This window comes from Symphalangus syndactylus, chromosome 7 (assembly GCF_028878055.3).
Source record: "Symphalangus syndactylus isolate Jambi chromosome 7, NHGRI_mSymSyn1-v2.1_pri, whole genome shotgun sequence".
NCBI lineage: Eukaryota > Metazoa > Chordata > Mammalia > Primates > Hylobatidae > Symphalangus > Symphalangus syndactylus.
This window is the reverse complement of record NC_072429.2, coordinates 141571933-141593921: the sequence shown is the minus strand read 5'-3', so window position 1 is coordinate 141593921 and position 21989 is coordinate 141571933. Positions and strand designations below refer to the sequence as shown.

The following is a 21989-nucleotide window of genomic DNA, read 5'->3' as shown; positions in this document are numbered from 1 at the left end:
AGGCAGATAGTGAGGGTACGGAAGTCCTCAGGAAAGTTTTCCTTTTAATGAAAAGCAGCCCCCAAATCATTTTCTTTTCTAACAAAGAGCAGCCTGTAAAATCGAGCCACAAACACAAGACAAGCAAGCTGGAAGCTTGCATGGGTGAATGCCAGCAGTTGTGCCAATAGGAAAAAGCTACCTGGGACTAGGTATGATCAAAATGGCAGCTCCATCTTCCCTTCTCTTTGCCAGCCATGTGTACAGTAGGGAGCAGACAAGATGGTGCTGGCCAAGTAGAAGCCCATTTGCATAATAAAATTAGGGTGGGGCGACCAGCCTTCCCCACGCCATATGTAAACATCACCCTTGGTCATACCAATCTGTGGGCCCTTTTAAATCAGACACCGCCTCCTCAAGCCTGCCTATAAAATCTACTGGGGTCTGCTGCAGGCCGGCTTTTCTCTTTTGGACACCTCTTTTGAAAGAGAGGGCTGCTCCCTTCTCTCCTTTCTTCTGTCTATTAAACTTTCTGCTCCTTAACCCATCCACATGAGTCCATGTCCTTAATCTTCTTGGTGTGAGACAATGAACCCCAGGAATTTACCCCAGACAATGATGCTGCTTCAGCAGCAGAGTCGCACCAGGGATGGAGCCAGCCTTCCCGGGGAGGGAGGACTTCACTGTCCCAGGAGACCCTGCCACGGGAGGCCCAGTCCAGTGACCTGGGTTCTAGTCCCACCATCTGCCTGGTATGCTCCGTGACTCAGCCTCCTCCTCTGTGAAACACGTCTGACTCTAGCATGGCCAAATTCCTGCCCCATAGAATCATGTGCAATAAAAACAGTTGGTTTCAAGCTACTAAGTTTTGGGTGGTTTTTGATGCAGCAGTTGATAGCTGTATGGGGGTAAGGGCAGAAACGGAGACTGGGGAGGAGGCAAGACCACAAAGGTGTGGATGGGGGAGGGCAGTTGTAGGGAGTGAGAAGAGGCCAAACACTGGCTGCATTTTGAGGATAGAGGATCTGGATATGAGGGATGGAGACTGTTGAGGCTGAGCCCGAGTGAACAGCAAGGTGAGTTGCCATTCATGAAAGTGCGGGCAATGCAGATGGAGCAAGGCTGGGCTGGAGGATCAAAGCTAAGCAGAGACATTGGCTAGCACATAGGAGTCTGGATTTCTGGGGAGGGGCCCTGGCAGGAGACATGAATTTGGTCATTGCCAGTGTTGGATGGTATTTAACGGCATGACACTGGAGGAGATCACCCATGGAATGGGGATTGGTTGAACAAAAAGAGCCAAAGAACGGCCTGGTCAGTAAGGAACCAGCAAGGGAGGGTGAGGAAGAGAAGAACAGGAGGGTGGGAGGGTCCTGGGAGCCCAGGGAACAATGGAACTAAGGATGAGTGAGCTGGCGCGTGGGCTCGTGCCTGTAATCCCAGCGTTTTGGGATCGCTTGAGTCCATGAGCTTGAGACCAGCCTAGGCAACACAGCTAGACCTCGTTTCTACAAAAAATTAAAAAGATAGGTGAGACAGTGCATGCTTGTAGTCCCAGCTACTCTGGGGGCTGAGGCAGGAGGATCCCTTGAGCCCAGGAGGTTCCCTTGAGCCCAGGAGGTTGAAGCTGTGGTGAGGAGAATGCACCACTGCACTCCAGCCTGGGCAATAGAGTGAGACCCTGCCTCAAAAAAGGAAAAAGGAGGAGTGAGCTACCCAAATTTGTATTTGTAACTTATTGCTGTCCTAACAAATTACCATAAACGTGGTGATCTGAAATAATACAAATTTATATCTTACAGCTCTGGGGGTCAGAAGTCTAATGGGACAATGAGTGTCATGGGCTAAGATCAAGGGGTCAGCAGGCTGCATTCCTTCTGTTGGCTCCAGGAGAGGCCCTGTTTCCTTGTCTCTTCCAGCCTCTAGAAGCTGCTCATAGTCCTTGGCTTGTGGCCCTTTCCTCCATATTCAAAGCACACCACTCCAACCCCTGTGTCTGTTGTCACATTTCCTTTTCTCTCTGCTTTCATCCCACTGTCCTCTCACTTGGCTTCGTAACTCCCACAAGAACCCCTGTGATGGCACCTGCCCTCCTATCTGAACCCATGGGCTCTGCATCCAGATGGAACCAACCGAAGATACAAACAATTCAGAACAAAACCTGTATCTGTACTGAACATGTACAAACTTTCCCCTTGTCACTATTCCCTAAACAATACTGTATAACAACTATCTACATAGCGCTTACATTGTATTAGGTGTTATAAGTAATCTAGAGGTGACTTAAAGTATACGGGAAGATGTGTGTAGGTTATATACAAATACGAAGCCATTTTATGTAAGGGATTTGAGCATTAAGGATTTTAGCATCCTTGAGAGGTGCTGGAACCAATCCTCTATGGATACTCAGGGTCTGACCGTACATTGGGCTCACTCGATAAACGTAAGAATCTCCCCATCTAAAGAATCTTAACTTCAATTGCATTTGCAGTCCCTTTTGCCATGTAAGTAATGTATTCACAAGACCTGGAGGTTAGGATGTGGACATCCTTGGAGGGCCATTATTCTGCCCACCACAGTCCACCCTCCAGTTTCCAAAGATTTGCATAGGTCCCGTGGGCAAAATCCACGCACCCATCTCAAGGTCCTCCGCAGCCTCAACTCATTACAGCACCGACTCAGGTCCATACTCACTTAAGTCGCACCCAGTTCAACAGTTTCAAATCCCATCGTCTGAATCATCTAAATTGGGTAGGGATGGGACCCCAACTAAGTAAGGGGGTCAAGCAGGCGGGTCGAGCACTGGTCCTGGCAACTGGAAGGCGGCACTGCCCTCCCCGCATCAGAAACGGCACCGGGAAGGCTGTCCTGGGCTGGGCGGCACGAAACCCTGGGCGCCTGTGGCTGCCCCAGAACTGCAAGAGCCCCAACGCCTTCAGCGCAGGGTTCACTGTCATGAAAGGAATGTGACGCCCCACGCCCATTCTACAGATGGAGAGAGCAGCGCGGAGACCAGGGCCCAGGCCGCACGCCCCACCTTCGCCCCGTTTCCTCTCTCCCCTCCCTGCCCGCGCCTTCTCCCCTCCCACGCCTCCCCCGACCCTGGGACCCCCCCACTCCTCTCCTACCCCCCTCCTCCAGGCCTCCTCCCCTCCCACGCCCTCCGTTGCCACCCAGCTCTGTGAATGCCCGAGTCTGGCTCCCAGACACCACCGAGTGCCGAGTCCTCCAGCCTGTCTAGAGCGCCCCGGAAGTAGCTGGGGGAAGACGAGGAGGCGCGGACTGGAAGAGAACAGAGTGGCCGGCACTTCCGGCCGGCGGCGGCTGTTCTGGGTGAGCAGGGTGAGTAGTGTCCTGGCTTGAGGTGCTGGGCGGCCAGGCCTGGCCGGGTGGGCGCGGGCGGCGCGGGCGGGAGCCGCAGTCTGGGCAGGCGGGCGCGCGGGGCGGGGGGCGGGGCGGGGCTGGTCGCCAGGCTGCGGGTCCCGACTCAGCCGCGGGCGGCAGCGCCCCCTCCCGGGAGCCGCGCTCGGAACCCGAAGCCCTGTGCTTCCCGCGCGACCCCCGCGGCTTGAGCGCGCGGCCCCCGAGCCGAACCCACCCCTCGCCGCCGGGCCTGGCCTTGACGCCCCAGCCCGGACCCTTCCTGCGCTTCCACTTTCAGAGAGGCGCGGTCACGAGGTCCGCTTGCCCTTAAAAAACCAGACCGAGACTTTTTTTTTCTTTTTTTTTCCATTTTTGTTTTTGCTCTTGTCCCAGACTGAATTTCTACCCGCAAACGGGGACCCTGGGGTACGGACGCCTTTTAAGCGAGCCTCGCCAGTAGCCCAGCGCTCTCCCTGCGCCAGGATCCCCCAGCGTGGAGGGCTCCTAGCGGAACTCGGCGCCGGCTCCCGGGCGCTCTCTGTGGGGCGCACGGCCCCAGGCTTTCTGTCCCATCCTCCTCTGTCCCATACTCTCCTTCTGACCCCCAGCTCACCTCTTCCCCCAGGCCCAGAATGCGACTTGTTTTTTGAGTATTTCTCCTTAATATCCTCCATACCCCCCAACACACACACACACACACACACACACACACACACACGCACACACACACACTATGCCCGTGCGAAGGTTGTTTCCCGCTTTCCCCCCGCGTTTCTCAGGACCTCTTCCCGTCACGCAGGACGGAGTCGGCCCCAGCGCTGGCCTCTTAGGCCTCCCGTTTCTTGTCTGTGCCTTGGGCACAGGAGAATTCCATGTTTCATCCCGTGTTCACGTGGCCTCGGGGATCAGTGCTTCCCCTCCAGTCGCAAGGCAAGAAACCACCCTAATTTCGGGGAGACATGGAATCCCACAGTAGCTTGTGAGGGACTGACTCGGGACTGGGATGCAGAGAAAAGCGTCCTGGAGGAGACTCAGCACCAGACACGGGCTCCTCGTGGACACGTCTCCATGCCTGACGTGCAGGTGTGGCAGCATGACACAAAGTGGCTGAACACACTGTTGTCCCACTTGCAAGACCAAAAACTTCCTTTCAAAATAAAATTCAGATATTCCTTATGAAATAAGTTCAGCCACTTTGTGTCATCCTGCCACACCTGCACGTCAGGCATGGAGACGTGTCCACGAGGAGCCCGTGTCTGGTGCTGTCTCCTCCAGGACGCTTTTTTCTGCATCCCAGTCCCGAGTCAGTCCCTCACAAGCTACTGTGGGATTCCGTGTCTCCCCCAGTTTTTCTACAGTGGGATCATATTAAAAATCTCGAGGGTGGATTGTGGCCTTGCCTTCCCTCCTGTTCCCCATGGTGAGATGCACATAGCTCACTGTGCAGTGCCAGACCACACACACGTCACACCGTCACCCTCAGCGAACAATGCAGGATCCTTAAGGGACCAGCCCACATTTTGCAGACCAGGAAACTGACTCCGGAAGAGGACAGTACTCACCCGGAGGTGGCAGCCGACAAGCCTAGAATTTTTCTTTGGAGCTTTTGCTGCATTTGATTGCACTCCTCATTTCTCTTGAGCTCTGCCCTCAAAGGGCTGCGTTTCTGCACTCCACGTGTAAGTAGGCCTTTGGCCACATGCTCTGCATGAAGTTGGCAGAAGCAGCTATGGTAAGGGTGCAGGAGGGAGGTGGGAACTCCAGGAGTCCATCCTCAAGTACTGCTGGCCTGCGGAGGAGTGAGAGGGGAGGGAGACCCCAGGCCTGCCCATAGCACGTCTGCCACACTGAGGTGGCCAGCTGAGCCGCTCGGTGTTGGGGCAAACAGCTTTTCAGCCCTCAGCACCCCCACCAGCGTCTTACTGGGTGAAGTGCATTGCAGGCCCTGACTCCATGGTCTGCCCTGGTCTCACAGGGATGCGCCCTCTGTGCCCTGCCAGTCGGCTCAGGTGTAGGGAGGGGTGTGGGGTGTTCCGCACAGTTGTTACGAGAGGGTGGAATTGTCTACCTAGAAGGGATGAGAGTGACCCACATTCTCTTTATATAGGAGAAGAGTGAGAAGTTAGTTGAAAACTTCAACAGAAAGATGTGTTTGATTAGAGCTGCGATGTTTCTATGTCATTTTTCTTCATATTGGTCAAAGGTGTGTATGAAACTTAAAAGCAAGCTTTTCATAGGGTGCACAGCTGGCCCAGGAAGAACCCTTGCTCCCAGGGGGCCATCAGGTGTCCTGGCATTTGCTTCTGGCGTGAATTAGTCATTTGTTCATAGAGCCTCCCAAATTAGCAAGTGCTAAAGAAGTTCCTGCTCTGGGCTAGCTTGGTCCTGTGTCCTCTGAGCGTGTATGTGTCAGTGAGGTTGGGTGGCTGTGTGTGTGTGTGTGTGTGTGTGTGTGTGTGTATGTGTGTGTGTGTGTGTCTGTCCATGTCTGGAAGGCTGTGGTCGTGGAGCCAGGTGGACAGGCAGCACTAGAGCCTGGGGTTTCAGAGACCAGCGGCTCAGTGTGGCTGCCTGGGGCAGGGTACCCTGAGCTGAGCTTGAGGAGTCCCCTCTGGAAGAGGCCTGGAATGGTTACAGCTGTCTGTCTGCTGCAGCTCCTAGTAGACGCATCTGAGTGTGTGTGGTCAGGGAGGTCAGAGGGTGATTGAGAAACTGGCAGCACCTCCTAGCCCTTGGAGGAGCTTGAGGCCTGCTGTTCTAGAGAAACTTCTAATGCCTCGTTTTCTAGAGGCAGTTTGGGGCTCTGTGTTGGAGAGGAGTTTAGAGACCTGCTCCAGATGGGGTTTGTAAGGTCTTCGGCGGGGAGGGTAGTGAGGAATTCCTCCTCCCTGCATCCCTCCACCCCTGCCTCTGCTCCTCTGGGAGGAATAAGGGATTTGAGAAGGTGGCCAGCTCAGGCACCTTCAGCAAGAAGCTTAGTCTGGGCGAGTAGGAGGTTTGTTCTTGGGTCTGCCCAGCATCGGACTTCCTGGCTTCCTCTGATGGCTTCTGCCTGAGCGCTTCCCCAGGAAAGGCCAGGCTGCTCCTGTGAGATCCACGTCTCATTTCCAGCCCTAGCGAATGGCTTCAGTTTGCTTGGTGGGAGTTGGGCAGAGTCCACCTGAGCAGCACATCCAGGGGCTGGGCAGGCTGGGCTGCTCCCAGGGCCACCCTCTCCCCACAGTGCGTGCTAGCGCTTGCGTGGGTCCTCTCAATAGCACTTGAGTTTCCGCTGGAGCATCCCACTGAGGATAGAGTCGTGAGGATGCCAGGTGTGTCCTGGGCGTGCCCCATCACTTTCTCTTCCCTCTGCCTTCCAGCCCCTGAAGTGCTGTGCCTGAAGATACCATTGTGGACCCTGGAGAGGCACCCTGCTACTTATGCGGTAAAACCTCTACCACCCCAAACCTGGTCAGTTTGAGGGGAGCCGCTGCCACAGTATCCACAGAGAAGGCCGGAGTTCCAGCCGTGTGGGGCAGCAGAGGGGAGTCTGACAGGGTCACCTCCTCCACAGAGAGAACTGGCAGCTGACTGCACTGCCAGGAGCCAAGGCCTGGGTGTGTGGAGCCCGGAAGACCAGGGATACCTGAGGCAGGAGGTGCAGCGTGTGGAGTGAGGAACCCGAGAGGGGCTGGGGCCCGTGCTCAGCATCAGCAGAGCAGGCAGGCAGAGTGGAGAGGGAGAGACGGAGCCCCAGAAGGGGAGCAGGAGGAGGCGGAAGTAGTGGCAGCAGCCCAGGCCAGGCGTGTGTCCTGCAAGTGCTAAGACCAGCCACCCCTCCCCATGGCCTCCAAGCCGGCTGCCGGGAAGAGCAGAGGGGAGAAGCGGAAGAGGGTGGTGCTGACCCTGAAGGAGAAGATTGACATCTGCACGCGCCTGGAGAAGGGCGAGAGCCGGAAGGCACTGATGCAGGAGTACAACGTGGGCATGTCCACCCTCTATGACATCAGGGCGCACAAGGCGCAGCTGCTCCGGTTCTTCGCCAGCTCGGACTCCAACAAGGCACTGGAGCAGCGGCGCACGCTGCACACACCCAAGCTGGAGCACTTGGACCGCGTCCTGTATGAGTGGTTCCTGGGGAAGCGCTCCGAGGGCGTCCCTGTGTCAGGCCCCATGCTCATCGAGAAGGCCAAGGACTTCTACGAGCAGATGCAGCTCACTGAGCCCTGTGTGTTCTCCGGAGGGTGGCTCTGGCGCTTTAAGGCCAGACATGGCATTAAAAAGCTAGATGCGTCCAGTGAAAAGCAGGCAGCTGACCACCAGGCCGCGGAGCAGTTCTGTGCATTTTTCAGGAGCTTGGCTGCCGAGCACGGGCTGTCTGCCGAGCAGGTTTACAACGCCGACGAGACTGGCCTTTTCTGGCGGTGCCTGCCAAATCCCACTCCGGAAGGCGGGGCTGTGCCTGGCCTCAAGCAGGGCAAGGACCGGCTGACCGTGCTGATGTGTGCCAACGCCACGGGCTCCCACAGGCTCAAGCCCTTGGCCATCGGGAAGTGCAGCGGTCCCAGGGCTTTCAAAGGCATCCAGCACCTGCCCGTCGCCTATAAGGCCCAGGGGAACGCCTGGGTGGACAAGGAGATTTTTTCTGATTGGTTCCATCATATCTTTGTGCCCTCGGTGAGAGAGCACCTCAGAACCATAGGTTTGCCTGAAGATAGCAAAGCCGTTCTCTTGCTGGACAGCTCCCGGGCTCACCCGCAGGAGGCCGAGCTGGTGTCCAGTAACATTTTCACCATCTTCCTGCCTGCCAGCGTGGCCTCATTGGTGCAGCCCATGGAGCAGGGCATTCGGAGAGATTTCATGAGGAACTTCATCAACCCTCCGGCCCCCCTGCAGGGCCCCCACGCCCGCTACAACGTGAATGATGCCATATTCAGTGTGGCCTGTGCCTGGAATGCGGTGCCTAGCCACGTCTTCAGGCGGGCCTGGAGGAAGCTGTGGCCATCGGTTGTGTTTGCCGAAGGCTCCTCCTCTGAGGAGGAGGTGGAGGCAGAGCGCTTCCAAGCGAAGCCCCACAACAAGTCCTTTGCGCACATCCTGGAGCTTGTGAAGGAAGGCTCCTCCTGCCCGGGCCAGCTTCGCCAGCGCCAGGCCGCCAGCTGGGGTGTAGCGGGAAGGGAGGCAGAAGGGGGACGGCCCCCTGCTGCCACGTTGCCAGCAGAGGTTGTGTGGAGTTCAGAAAAGACTCCGAAAGCTGACCAGGACGGCGGAGGAGATCCTGGTGAGGGCGAGGAGGCGGCCTGGGAGCAGGCGGCCGTGGCCTTTGACGCAGTCCTGCGCTTTGCGGAGCAGCAGCCATGCTTCAGTGCGCAGGAAGTGGGGCAGCTGCGGGCGCTGCGTGCCGTGTTCCGGAGCCAGCAGCAGGTGAGGAGGCGGCGTGGTGCCCTCGGGGCTGTGGTCAAGGTTGAAGCCCTCCAGGAGGGCCCTGGTGGCTGCGGGGCCACAGCTCAGTCTCCCTTGCCCTGCTCATCCACAGCAGGTGACAACTGATGGCTTCTCTGCCCTGCCCTGGCCACTGGCCCTGTTTCTCCCCACACCCTGGAGTGGCATGGTCCTGTGCCCTGACCCCACCTGAGGCAGGAGGGCGTGTGCAGACACTCAAGAGCTCTTCCAGGAGCGGGTCACCCACGGGTGTGGCTCAGGTGCCCAGGATGGTCCGTGCCCGTGGTACCTGTCAATACAGGTTTTATATCACTTGGCGTGTCATCCGAAAGTGAGGAAATGTTTTGGAAGGGTCCACCCTAGCCTAGAACAAGCCAGAGCCTCACCCTGGCTGGAATGGGGGCCAGGCTGGGCCGATCTGGCTTCCTGTTCACTGGCTGATCATTGCAGTATCAGAGGGTGGAGATGTCTGTCTGTCCACGTGGAGAGAAGTTGCCCTCCAGGCCGACAGGAGGCCATGCCCATCGCCCCTGGACAGGCTTCGTCTCAGAAGGCTCTATCTGCTGGGCTGGCGGCCGTCCCTGTGTTGGGTGGACCCCGAGCACAGTTGCCTGAGGTCCGATGGCCAAGAGCTGGGACTCAGTTCTTGGCCTGCTAGCGGCTGAACAGGCCGCACGTCTCACTTCAGTCGTGGCCTCATTCAGCAGAATGACTCTGGAACCATCCTCTGTTACCCGCAGATCGCATCCCATGGGCTCTGGCCCCAAGATGTGGGGGGGCCCCACGGAGAGTTGACTTGGTAGAGTTCCTTTCCGGGAAGAAAGTAGGAGTGGCTGACCAGGCCCTGCTCACCACCCGGATAGAGGACACGGACCCTGCGTGGTATTTTGGCATTTTGGCTCAGAGTCCAATGTACCACGTTGCCCAGAATTTCATACTTATGGCCTTTACATGAATACGTCTTGATCAGACATTCAGAGATTAGTCTTAGGTTTGCACATAAGTCACTGAAAACAGTAAAACAGGCTGCTTAGATTTCCAGCAGTATGTGTGCTCTTATCCCCAGCTGTTAGCACGTTAGTAATACTTTTGGGGAGGAGTTGTCTGTCCTAGTCAGTTTTCACAGAGGCGGTTGTAAGAGGATGCGGTTATTTTCTCCATGTCTGTAGCTGCTTTGCAGCATCTCCATTTCACGGGCGACACTCACTGCCTGCAGCTGAGATTCCAGAACGCCCTGTGTCCACAGTGTTAGCCTCGTCTTTGAGCGAGCGTGAAATAGGTGCATTGTCCTTTTCTTGAGGCAGGGTCTCACTCCGTTGACCAGGCTGGAGTGAAGTGGTGTGATCACAGCTCACTGCAGCCTTGACCTCCCTGGCTTGAGTGATCCTCCCGCTCCAGCCTCCTGAGTAGCTGGGACTAGAGGCGCCCACCACCACCCCTACCTTTTTATTTTTTTGTAGAGACAGGGTCTACTATGTTGCCCAGGCTGGTCTTGAACTCTTGGCCTCAAGCGATCCTCCTTCCTCATCCTCCTAAAGTGCTGGGATTACAGGCGTGAGCCACAGCACTCGGCCTAAATAGGTTTTTCTTGCTATGTTATTTTTAGTGCTTTGCCCTTGAATTCTTTTCCTCTCTTAAATTCATATCATTTGGCCGAGTCAGCACGTAGTTTGCACTCCAGCGTCTGCTGTTGATTCCATTGAAACCTCTGTTCTCATGAGGGAGAGGATTTGGCTCGCTGTGGTTTCTCGTATTTTCACATCTCTGTAGATACAGGGGCAAAAGTCATTGCTGACAGAGCCCTACCTATGTCCTGGAAGTGTGTGTTTCTTGCTTTGAATACATGTGTGAAGATTATAAAAGCCAAATAGTTTTTAAAGATCTCGGTGCTGAACGACAGTCCCAGTTCCCATCTGGGTCCCGTTGCCTTCGTGGTGTCACCCGCACTGTTTGCTTCATTGTCTGGGGAACTTCTGCACATCCGTGTACTTTGTGCCGTTTCTGGGCCCACGTGTCACTCCTAGCAGAGCCTCTTAACCAAGATTGCTGGATCGCAGCTGCTTGAGGCAACACAGGAGGTTAGAACATGTCCCGAGGGCTCTGAAGCAGCAGGACATCCTGGGTGGGTGCAGCTGGGGAGGGCACGGGCAGGCCGGCTGGCCGAGCTCCTGGCTGGCTCTCCTGAGTCCTCTGGAGATGGCTTGTCCCTGTCAGACTGTAGCTCTTCAGGACCTGAGTTCTCGCTCTTGACCTGCTCCTGTGCTGACTGTGCTGGGCTGATGGGTAGGCACTTGTCCCCAGTGAGTGGCTGTGTCTTCAGGGTGCCCCTCTTCCAGACCAACTGCAGCAAGGCCTGGAGCCTGACTCTGGGCGCAGCCCCGGTGGCTGGAATCCCTTGTGCCACCCAGCGGATTCAGGCCCTGCTCCTCCTGCAGCCCCTTCTCACCTGGGCTCGCTGCTGGAGGTCTCCCTGGAGTGAGGTTTTCAGGGAGCCCAGAGCGTACTCATCTCTGAGCTGCTGGGCCCAGCTGCCTGGCGCATACCTCCTGCCTCTGTCCCCCAGATCGCTTTATGGAGACTGCCATGTCCTCTAAACACTTTGTTTTCACTTCCTGACCAGTCTCAGAAGCTCAAGTGGTTGAATGTTTTAGCCTCAGAATCATTTTCCCTAAGCCCTCTCAGGTGGAGCCCCGCTGTACCAGACACCACAGCACAGCTCTGTGAGGCTTTGTCTCTTCACTGTTTCTGGGGCTGCTGAGGCCCCTGGGAAGCCCTGGAGCTTGCCAGGGCAGAGTGCGGAAGTCTCTGGTCCCGTTTAAATGCCCCCCCGCAGCCTTTATCTGTGAGCACCAGGCCAGAGCCACTCGCTGTCTTCTCACAGTGCCCCTACAAGTTGCAGCCTCAGTTCTCCAGTGGCTAGCGGGGCAGCAGGTGCTGTGACATATGGTTTGGGACCTCTGTGGCTGCTTCCAGCCTGCTGGTAGAACCTCTTTCCACCACTGCCTTCATCTTTGGGGTGGTACCTGAGTCCTCAGGCCTGAGGGCGCTCCTTTGTCCTCACTTGGGACAGGCAGCCTCCAATCTGGGCGCTCCCATCCCTCGGGATGCCCAGGAGAGGCCATACTTCAGGGTGGCATGGTGAATTCAGGGGTTAGGATGGGTAGGTGGTCTTTCAGCCCCTTCTGCCTTGGGGTTGGTTTACAGAACACCTGTCCTGCCTGTGCCAGCCTGGCCCTCTGTGGGCACCCCAGGCATGCTGTCCTGGAAGTTGTCTGTCTCCTGCATAGGAGAGTCTAGAGCAGACCTTGCCCTGGGCCTGTCTGTGCATGGCTGAGCATGCGATGGAGATGACGGGCCGCCCCTGATGCTGCAGGCCACCGTTCTTATCCAGTGGGCCAAGTGATTGATTGCTAGTGGTGGGTTGATTGGAAGAAAGGAAGTTGCAGCCCCTGCCCACGGCTTCCCCAGCTCGCTGGGGTTGGAGGACTGTCATCAGTTGTCCCCAGTTAAAGTCCATTTGGAGGAGGTTCAGGGTCCCAGTGGCTGGATGTGCTTCTGGAGGGACAGGGTTTGAGGCAGGGGTTTGCAGAAGGTGTAGACTGCATCCATTCTTGGGAGGCTGTGGCACAAGGCAGCGAAACTTGGGATAAATCAAGACTCATCCACACTGCACCTCAGGGACTTCACCTCATGCCCCATATAAATGTGCTTATTGGGGGGCCGGGCGTGGTGGCTCCTGCCTGAAATCCCAGTGCTCTGGAGGGCCAAGGCAGGTGGATCACTTTAGTTCAGGAGTTTGAAACCAGCCTGGGCAACATAGGGAGACCCCATCTCTACAGAAAATAAAATAAAATGAGCCAGGTGTGGTGGTGTGTGCCTGTAACCCCAGCTACTCAGGAGGCCGAGGCGGGAGGATCCCCAAGCCCAGGAGTTCGAGGCTGCAGTGAGTTATGGCCTCTGCACTCCAGCCCGGGTGACAGAGTGAGAGACCTTATCTCTAAAAAAAAAAAAATAAATAAAATGTGCTTTGGGGTCAGGCGTGGAGATCAGGGTTGGGGAGGTCATGAGGTAGGTAGGGGTCAGGATGTGGACAGTCGTGGGCTGGTGGGTGTGGCAGCAGTGAGGGGTGGGTGCTGGCCTGGGAGGCAGGGCGTGGGCACGGCTCCTGCACTTCTGCTGCTTACCCAGGCCCCTCTGGGTTCGAGAACTCTCCTTGACAAGGGCTGAGCTCTCGGGCGCTGCGTTGGACTCAGCTGCCTGCTGGGAGGCTGGGGAGAATGGACCTGTGAGACCTTGTTTGTCCTCTTCCCTGCTCAGCTCCTGTGGACCCCAGGCCTGGCTGTCCGCAGGGCCAGGAGCTGCAGCCATGGCAGCCACCAGCCTCCCACATGAGCCCCAGCTTCCGGCCCCACACGCCCACTCCTTTGCCCGTGTGGTCTCAGCTCCCGCCTCCGCTTCCACACATGGACCCTCAGACCTTACACATCTGTTGTTTCCCTTGCAGGGCAGTGATGATGACATGAAATGAGGTGGGGTCACTCCTGTTTAGAGATGAGACCGGGGCCCAGGGAGGGGCAGGTGTGAAGCTGCTGAGGCAGAGGGAGACCCAGGGCTACCTGCCTCTGATGACCAGCCTCATGTTCTCCACTGCTCACGCCCTGCCATTCACCAGCTGCATGACCTTGAGCAGTGCCCTCAACTGTAAACAGAGGTGAAAACACTCCTTTACCAGCCTTTTTAGGGGCCACTCTTGTTTGAGGCCTTGAACCTCCCTTCAGTTCTGTGGTGGTCCTGAGCCTCTGAATCTGGGCATGGCCCCTGCTCGGTCCTGGTCTCAAAGGCAGCACGATGGCCTCCCTGCTCAGGCCCTGCACCCAGGGGCAGATCCTGGGAGGCCCACTGGCCATGGCTGGGCCCTATCGCAGAGAGCCTGTCAGCATGGCCATTTTCACACCCAGGCTGGCTGGCAAGCAAGCTACGCGGTGCTCAAGGGCCCTCTATGTCTGCAGGTAGCCCCATCCCACACAGGCCAGGATCGTTGGGCCTTCTTAGTAGCCAAAGGAACTGAGGTCCAGAGCAGGGAATGTGTTACCCAGTGTCAGAGCATGGTCTGCTGTGGGGTCAGGTGTCTTGCCCTGGTCCTAAGCCACCCCAAGCCAAGGCAAGTCCCTGGGCCCATTTCCTCTTGAGGTCTTGGGTTCCCTATTTCTGATGTGTGTGAAAGGAAGGCCTGTCCTCTGGGGTGGCCATGAGGCTCAGTGGGAGGAGCTGCCAGGCTTGAGCCAGGACTTGGCACCTGGCCAGCCTTTTTTCTATTTCATTGTACCTTGATGGGCTGTCAATTCTGAAGAGAAAAAATACACTAGGAATCCATTCTTCCTCCCCCATTCTCCCTGGCAGAGGGAAGTGACTACACCCCTATGGTGTAGACATACTGATGCTCCTCCACAAAGCAGCAAAGTTCTGTTGTTTCAGGAGACTGTGGGCCTTGAGGATGTGGTAGTGACCTCACCAGAGGAGTTGGCAATTCCTAAGTGCTGCCTGGAGGCCTCTACAGAGACATAATGTTGGAGAACTTCTGCCACATGGCAGTGCTGGGTAAGACCCCTCTGTCCCCACCAGTGCCCTTGAGGTTATGGGTGTTGGTGGGTCTGTGGCCTCCATCTCCATGACGATGGTGTTAAGGACTGCATGTTTGTGTCCCCCCCCAAAGTTTATATGTTGAAACCATGACCCCCAGGAGGGTGGTATTAGGAGGTGGGGCCTTTGGGAGGTGACTAGGCTTAGGTGAGGTTGTAAGGGTGGGGATCCCTGATGAGATTGAGTCCTTATAAGAAAAGGAAGGAACTAGAGCGAGGTCACTTTCTGCTGTGTGAGCATGCAAGAAAACTGCCATCTTCAAGCTGGGCGCAGTGGCTCACGCCTGTAATCCCAGCACTGGAAGGCCAAGGCATTAGGATTGCTTGAGTCTAGGAGTTCAAGACCAGCCTAGGCATGATAAGACCTTACTGCTAAAAAAAAAAAAAAGAAATAAAATAGAAAACTGCCATCTGCAAATGAGAAAGCCTTCGGCCGACACCAGACTGCCAGTGCCTTTGATATTGGACTTTCAGTCCCCAGATCTGTGAGAAATTAATTTCTGTTGTTTAAGCCACCTAGCCTGTGGTATTTTGTTATAGCAATCCAAACTGACTGAGACAGGCAGTAAGGAGAGAACAGAGGTCTGCTTCAGGTCCAGGCAGTTCTGCCATTGCCCCCGACTCCTCAGTGCCAGTCATGGGCCAGGCCCCTGGGGGACTTGGAGTGAGTGAAACATGCACCTATTATTAAGGTTCACCTGGTCTAGAAGGGGAGGCAGACCCACACTGCCCATCATGACCGAGACAGAGGCGATAAATATGCAGCACCTCATGGCCAGGGCCTGGGGGATTCCCACCATACCCTACCCAGTGCCAATAACAGAGCGACCCCGGAGTTGTGTACACAAGATAGCAGTTTAGTGCTTGCACACATACTAGTTGAGAAAGGAAATCAGGGCTGATGAAACAGCTCAAATGTCTGGCAGAGCCAGGCTCCTCCTGCCATGATACAGTTTGGATGTTTATCCCTTTCTAATCTTGTATGGAAATTTGATCCCCAGTGTTGAAGGTGGGGCCTGGTGGGAGATGTTCCTGTTATCGGGATGGATCCTTCATGAATAGCCTGGTGCCATCTTTGTGGTAACAAGTGAGTTCTCACTTGATTAGTTTCTATGAGAACTGTTTGTTAAAGAGTCTGGTGGCACCTCCCTCCCTTCTTCTTCCTTCTCTTGCTATGTGATGCTGCTGCCCTTTGCCTTCCATCATGAGTGGAAGCTCCCTGAAGTCCCCACCAGAAGCAAATGCTGGCACTGTGCTGCTTGTACAGCCTGCAGAACTGTGAGCCAAATAAACCTCTTTTCTTTATAAATTACTCAGCCTCAGATGTTACTTTATAACCATGCAAACAGACCAAGACGTGCCATGTGTATTTCATGAAGGGAGCCAGAGGGTTGAAGATGTTACAGGACACCTGCTCTAATCCCCACCACCGTGTCTGCCTCCAGAAAGCACACCACTTCTGCTCCTGTCCCTCGAGCCAGGTCCCAGTCATATAAGTACAACTAGTTACAAGGGGTCTGGGTAGCATGGTTGTAGAGGATGGGTGAGTGAGTATAGGACTCATCTAGCAGTGCAAGTCAGCCCAGGTCTTGTGCCTTCATGCCCTCTCCAGCAATTATGTCCGAGCTCCCCCAATCTCTGTAAGGAGAGAGCAGAGGTTCCAGCCAGCTTCAGGTCCAGGCAGTTCTGTGGGCTTCGCGGATGTGGCAGTGACTTCACTAAAGGAGTTGGGAATTCCTAAGCCCTCCCCAGAGGCTTCCACAGAGATATAATGTTGGAGAACTTCTGCCTCATGGCAGTGCTGGGCACAGGACAGATTTATGAGGTGAGCTCAGGGTGTAAGGGATGAAGGCAGGCAACAACTCTTAGTGGGCCTCACCTCTAGAGTGGGGAGTCTACACTGAGAAGCAAGCCCAGAAAACCTGGGATTGCTGATTCCCCTCCCACCAAACACTCAGCTCCCAAAGTTGGGGAGATACAACATTGTCCCCACCCCAAACAGCAGAGCCACTGGAGAAACAGGCCATAGGACAGAGAGCTCCACATTGCTCCCCACAGGAACTGACTTCATTTGTAAGGGTGTGAAGTTCAAGCCTAAGGGTGCTCTCAAAAACAGTGGAAGTGATAGAGAAAGGCAGCTGTGGTAAATCAGTAGATTTATTGGAGATATATGCCAAAAATATAGTCTGGCTAGTAAAAGTATCACAAACACTAACTTCAGGAACTATCCCTTCAAAGGAGCCCAAATTTGATTGGATTAACCTGTGAAGCAGTTTATGTCCAGGGCAGCATTTAAAACAGTAGAACAATCAGCTGATTATTAGTGGAGCTTATTAGCTGGATGTGGTCAGGGAAAACAAAGAGCTTTGCAGCACTTTCAAACCACTGTCATCCAGGGTGACTGAGGGCATAACCTAGGCTGTGCTCCTGAGGAGAAAAACTGAGATGCAGTCAGAGGCTCTGGGATGTGGGGTGGGAAATAGATGCCACTAAAATAGTCTAGCTGGTCACTAAGCAAAGAAAGTAGGAAAATAGTCCTAGATTGCGTTGGCTAGTATCCAGAATTGCTGCAATAGGTTACCTACGATGTCTACTCTTCAACAGATAATTATGAGGCATGCAAAGAAACAGGAAAGTATGGCCCATACACCGGGGAAAAGGGCAGGTAATAGAAACTGCTTATGTAGAGCAAGATGCTGGATTTAAAAGAAAAAGGTTTCAAAGTGGCCATCATAAATATGGTCTAAGAACTAAAGGACGTTATGATTAAAGAACTAAAGGTGATAAAACTAAAGGAAGGTGTGAGCCAATATTGCCTCAAATGGAGATTAAGAAGGTAGAAATTATATGTTTTGTATCAAAAAACAAAAACAAAAAACAGGCTTGGTGCAGTGACTCACATCTGTAATCCCAGCACTTTGGGAGGCTGAGGCAGGAGGATCATCTGAGTCCAGGAATTCGAGACCAACCTGGGGCAACATAGTGAGAACTTGTCTTTACAATTTTTTTTTTTTTTTTAATTAACCAGTGTGGTGGCACACATCTATAGTCCTAGCTACTCAGGAGGCTGAGGTGGGAGGATTGCGTGAGCCTGGGAGGTCAAGGCTGCAGTGAGCTGTGATAGTGCCACTGCATTTCAGCCTGAGTGACAGAACAAGGCCCTGTCTCAAAATAAATGAAAAGAACCAGATGAAAATTCTGGAGTTGAAAAGTACAATGACTGAAATGAAAAATTCACTAGGCAAGCTGAGCTCAACAGTAGATTTCAACTGGCAGAAGAAAGAATTAGTGAACTTGAGGATAGAGTGATAGAAACTATGCAATCCAAAGAACAGAGTAAAAAGAGTGAAGAAAAGAGCCTTGGAGAAATGTGTGATACCACACGAATTGCACCAACATACACTTGGAGAACCAGAAGAGAGGAGGGACAGAAGGGAGCAGAAAAAATGTTTAAAGAAATAATGGCTGAAAAATCCCCCAATTTTTTGAAAAATGTTAGCCTACAAGTCCAAGAGGCTCAATGAAATCTAAGTAGGATAACCAAAGAGATCCACAAATAGACGCATTATAGTAAAATTGCTGGAAGCCAAAGAGAAAATCTTGAAAACAGAGAAAAATGATTTATCACTTACAAAGGAACCCCAGTAAGATCAACAGCTGACTTCTCATCAGAAACAATGGAGGCCAGAAGGTAGAGGGATAATATATTCAGAGTGCTCAAAACAAACAAAAAACAAACAAAAAAAAACTATTAACTAAGAATCCTATGTCCACCAAACTAGCTTTCAGAAATTTAAGCAGCTGAACATGGTGACTCACGCCCGTAATCCTAGCACTTTGGGAGGCTGAGGCAGATGGATCACCTGAGGTCAGGAGTTCAAGACCAGCATGGCCAACATGGTGAAACCCTGTCTACTAGCCTGGCATGGTGGCATGTTCCTGTAATCCCAGCTACTTGGGAGGCTGAGGCAGGAGAATTGCTTGAACCCAGGTGGTAGAGGTTGCAGTGAGCCAAGATTGGGGCCAATGCGCTCCAGCCTGGGCAACAGAGTGAGACTGTCTCAATCAATCAATCAATCAATAAGCAAGCAATTTAAAGATGATCCCAGATACTACATACAAAAGCCAGGAGAATTTGTTGCTAGCAGGCCCACCTTATGAGAAAGACGAAAGGAAGTCTTTCAGGCTGAAAGCAAATGACCCCAGAAGGTAATTTAAATCCATATTAAAAACAACACTTGCAGGGGTACTTGTATCATTGTATAAAACAGTATAAGGGCACATTTCTTCTTTCTTAATTGATTTAAAAAGCAATTGTATAAAACAATATGGGTATAACATTGTTGGGCCTATCACATATAGAAATATAATGTATTTGTCAATAATAACCCAAAGGAGATGGGTGGAAGCAAAATAATCTGGCTAGGAAGTAAGTCCAGTTAGTAACTCAAATTCACAGAACAGATAGAGAACCAGAAACGATAAAAAGGAAAGTTAATGTAACAAAAGTTATAAATATGTACTTGGTCTTCTTTTGTCTCCCAGCTTCTTCAGAAAGCTTGACATTACATAAGAATAATAACAACATACTGCTGGGTTTGTAACATTTAGAGATGTGATATGTATAACGATAATACCACAGAAGGGAAAAGGGGACGGAGCTGCACAGGAGCTGCATTTCTGTCTCTCACTGGAATTAGCGCAGATCCACAGTAGATTCTGATAAAATGTGAATGGTGATCCCTAGAACAACCACTAAAGAAATAATTCAAAAAATAGAGTGAAAAAATCATTAAGTTAAAACGCTACATTGGAAAATACCCAGTGTAAAAGCAGCAAAGGAGGAAGAGAAGACCCAAGACGACAGGAGGCAGAACACACTTAGTGGGGCCTGTGCTGTCCACATTCTGGTGGCACTTAACTCATCTAATCATCTGACACCTGGCTGGTCATTAGTGCCATCCGCGTTGTACAGTTGAGCACTTGAGGCTCAGGAGCAGCAGGGATGGTCAGGGACACAGAGTTTGGAGTCCAGAGCCGTTTTACTCCACAGCCCAGGATCTCACTGCATCCCTTCCCCTGCCTGTTGCCTGTGATTCCCCGCTTTTCTTGGCCTCTGGAGGCATCTGCCTTGGCTGTGTCTGCCAGCCTCCTGCTGTGCTGAGCTGGATGCGCCTGGGGTGCTGCTGTGTCCTGCTTTCCCCGGGCAGTCCTGGAGGCACCTGTTGTCCTGGAACAATTGCTAATAATAGCCCTTTCACTCTCAAGAATGTCTGAATCGTGTGGGGCCACTCTGCAGGGCCCAACCTTCACACAGTGCCTAACACATGGTGTCTGTGGGGTGTCAGCTCTCCAGGGGCCCCAGGCCAGCGGTCACAGCAAGGTCACCACCAGAGGACATTGAATGGTGCCACCTCTGAAGTCAGTGCTGGCCCCCAGGGTCTCTGTGTTTGCAGTAACCTGGAGCAGCCCTTGCTGGGGAAGGAGAACTGGCACTACTAGGACCCATTTCAAGGGGGCATGCAAAGGCAGAGAGGGATCCAGCCTGGAGGTGGTCACCTGAGGGCAGCCCCCATGGCTCCAGCTGTGGCTTGAGAAGCCCATGAAGCCACCATAGGAGGCTGAGCAGGGGAGGCCTCCTGAAAGCCACCTTGAGGCAGGCAGAGCCTCAGAAGGGACCCCGAGGCTGGCAGGGCAAGGAGCTTCTGCAGTTGACCTTCTCCAGAGGTGCAGCTCTCTACTGAGAGAGGCACCTCAGTTGGGAGGCCTGGGTCTTCTGCTTACTCTCGGCCTCATCTTCACTGGGGAGGGCCTGGGGCAGCTCAAGGCTCTGGGCTGCAGCAAATCAGCACCCAGGAGGCTGCGCCCCTTGACCCTTGAGCAGGGGGGTGGCTGGGGGCTTGGGCAGGGCGCCTGGGCAGGACAGCATTAAGCAGGTGGCACCTGCACTGGCTGTGCCTGACTCTGGGGTGGGGAGGACCCCAGATGCCCAGTGAGAGAGCTGAGCAAGCCAGGGAGGGCCCAGGAAGGTCAGGTGGGCTCTGCCAGCTGAGGAGGGCTGGTGGGAGTCTGTGCTCTTGAGTGCTGGGTACAGCCCTCTTCTTTGAATTGCCTGCTCTGGGGTAACCCTGGGGGTGGGGTGACAGGATCCCATCAAGACACAGGGACCACATTGGCCTCCAGCCTGGGCGCCTCACAAACATTCCTTGCTCAGCAGAATCAGGCTGGACCCTTAGCAAGGAGTGGCTGGAGTCTGGCTGGAGAGGGAAGACATCAGTGGGGAGGGAGCCAGGGCCTGTCACATCTTTCCTCTGGCCACTGTCCTGATCTTTGTAAGCCCAGAATCTCCCCTTCCCTGAAGGGAGGCCAGCACCCCAGGAGGGCAGCAGGTGTGCTGTGAGGGTTGGAGTAGTGTGAGAGTTCAGGGTACATTAGAATGGCCATGGACACCATGTGGGGGGTGCTCTGTGCTGGGCCGCAGAGCAGTGTCCTTCCTGTTGCTCCTCCCCTGCAGTTTCACCCGACCTTGTGGTTTATTCGGTTTGATACCAATCAGCAGACCCTGCAGGGTGGAGGCTCCCAGGCCTCTCAGTCCCACCACTCTCATGTGCCAGTCAGCCCCACTGTAACTGCCCAATGAGTTCTTCTTGCCCACTGCCAAGATAGAGCCAATTTACCAAGACGGGAATTGCAATAGAGAGAGAGTTGAATATACATAAAGCCAGCTAAATGGGAGACTGGAGTTTTCTTATTACTTAAATCAGCCTCCCCTAAAATTCAGAGGTGAGAATTTTTCAAGGACAGTTTGGTGGGCAGGGGCCTAGGGAATGGGTGCTTCTGATTGGTTGGGGGTGCAATCATAGGGGTGTAGAAAAGGTCCTTGTGCACTGAGTCCACTTTTGGGTGAGAGCTACCAAGGAGCTGCTGGTCTGCTGGTCCTGGTAGAGCCATCTGGTGTCAGCAATGCAAAAGTGTGTCCAGGCACAGTGGCTCACACTTGTAATCCTAGCACTTTGGGAGGCTGAGGCAGGAGGAATGCTTGAGCCCAGGAGCTTGAGACCAGTCTGGGCAACATAGACCTCTTCTCTACAAAACATTAAAAAAAAAAAAAAATAGCCAGGAGTGGTGGCACATCCCTGTGGTCTCAAGTACTTGGGAGGCTGAGGCAGGAAGACTGCTTGAGCCCAGGAGGTCAAGGCTGCACTGTGCCGTGATTCTGCCACTGCACTCCAGCCTGGGTAACAGAATGAGACCCTGTCTGAAAATACGTCTTAAAAGGCCAATCCTAGGTTCTACAATAGTGATGTTGTCTGCAGGAGTAATTGGAGAAGTTGAAGATCTTGTAACCTCTGGGACAAGAGTTATCGTACATCTTAGCAGAATCCAGGCCCCTCTCATCCTCTTAACTTGGTGGCCTTTCATTAGTATTACAAGGGTGGTTTAGTTGTGGGAAGGGCTATTATCATTTAAATTACAAACTAAATTTCTCCCAAAGTTAGCTTGGCCCGTGCCCAGAAGTGATCAAGGGCAGTTTGGAGGTTAAAGGCAAGATGGAGTTAGTTAGGTCAGATCTCTTGCACTTAAAAT

The 21989-nt window shown here is 53.7% G+C and overlaps 1 protein-coding gene across 10 annotated transcripts in view; it reads left to right on the top strand.

The window, feature by feature from the left end:
- Positions 1–3240: 3240 nt before the first annotated feature.
- JRK (Jrk helix-turn-helix protein) overlaps positions 3241–21989 on the top strand; it is a 28568-nt gene continuing 9819 nt past the window's right edge. For 2 of the 10 annotated variants that reach the window (XR_010121966.1, XM_063643625.1), the window contains exons 1-2: positions 5080–5545; positions 6702–8745. Coding sequence is in view for 9 of the 10 variants with exons in the window: in XM_063643625.1 (XP_063499695.1) it covers positions 7165–8745 (1581 nt within the window). In the remaining variant the exon portion in view is untranslated. Of the gene's footprint in view, positions 3322–4702; positions 5022–5079; positions 5546–6701; positions 10642–14238; positions 15715–21989 lie in introns of those variants that run through there. The other 8 variants (XM_063643624.1, XM_063643622.1, XM_055287445.2 and 5 more) reach the window with 8 other exon arrangements.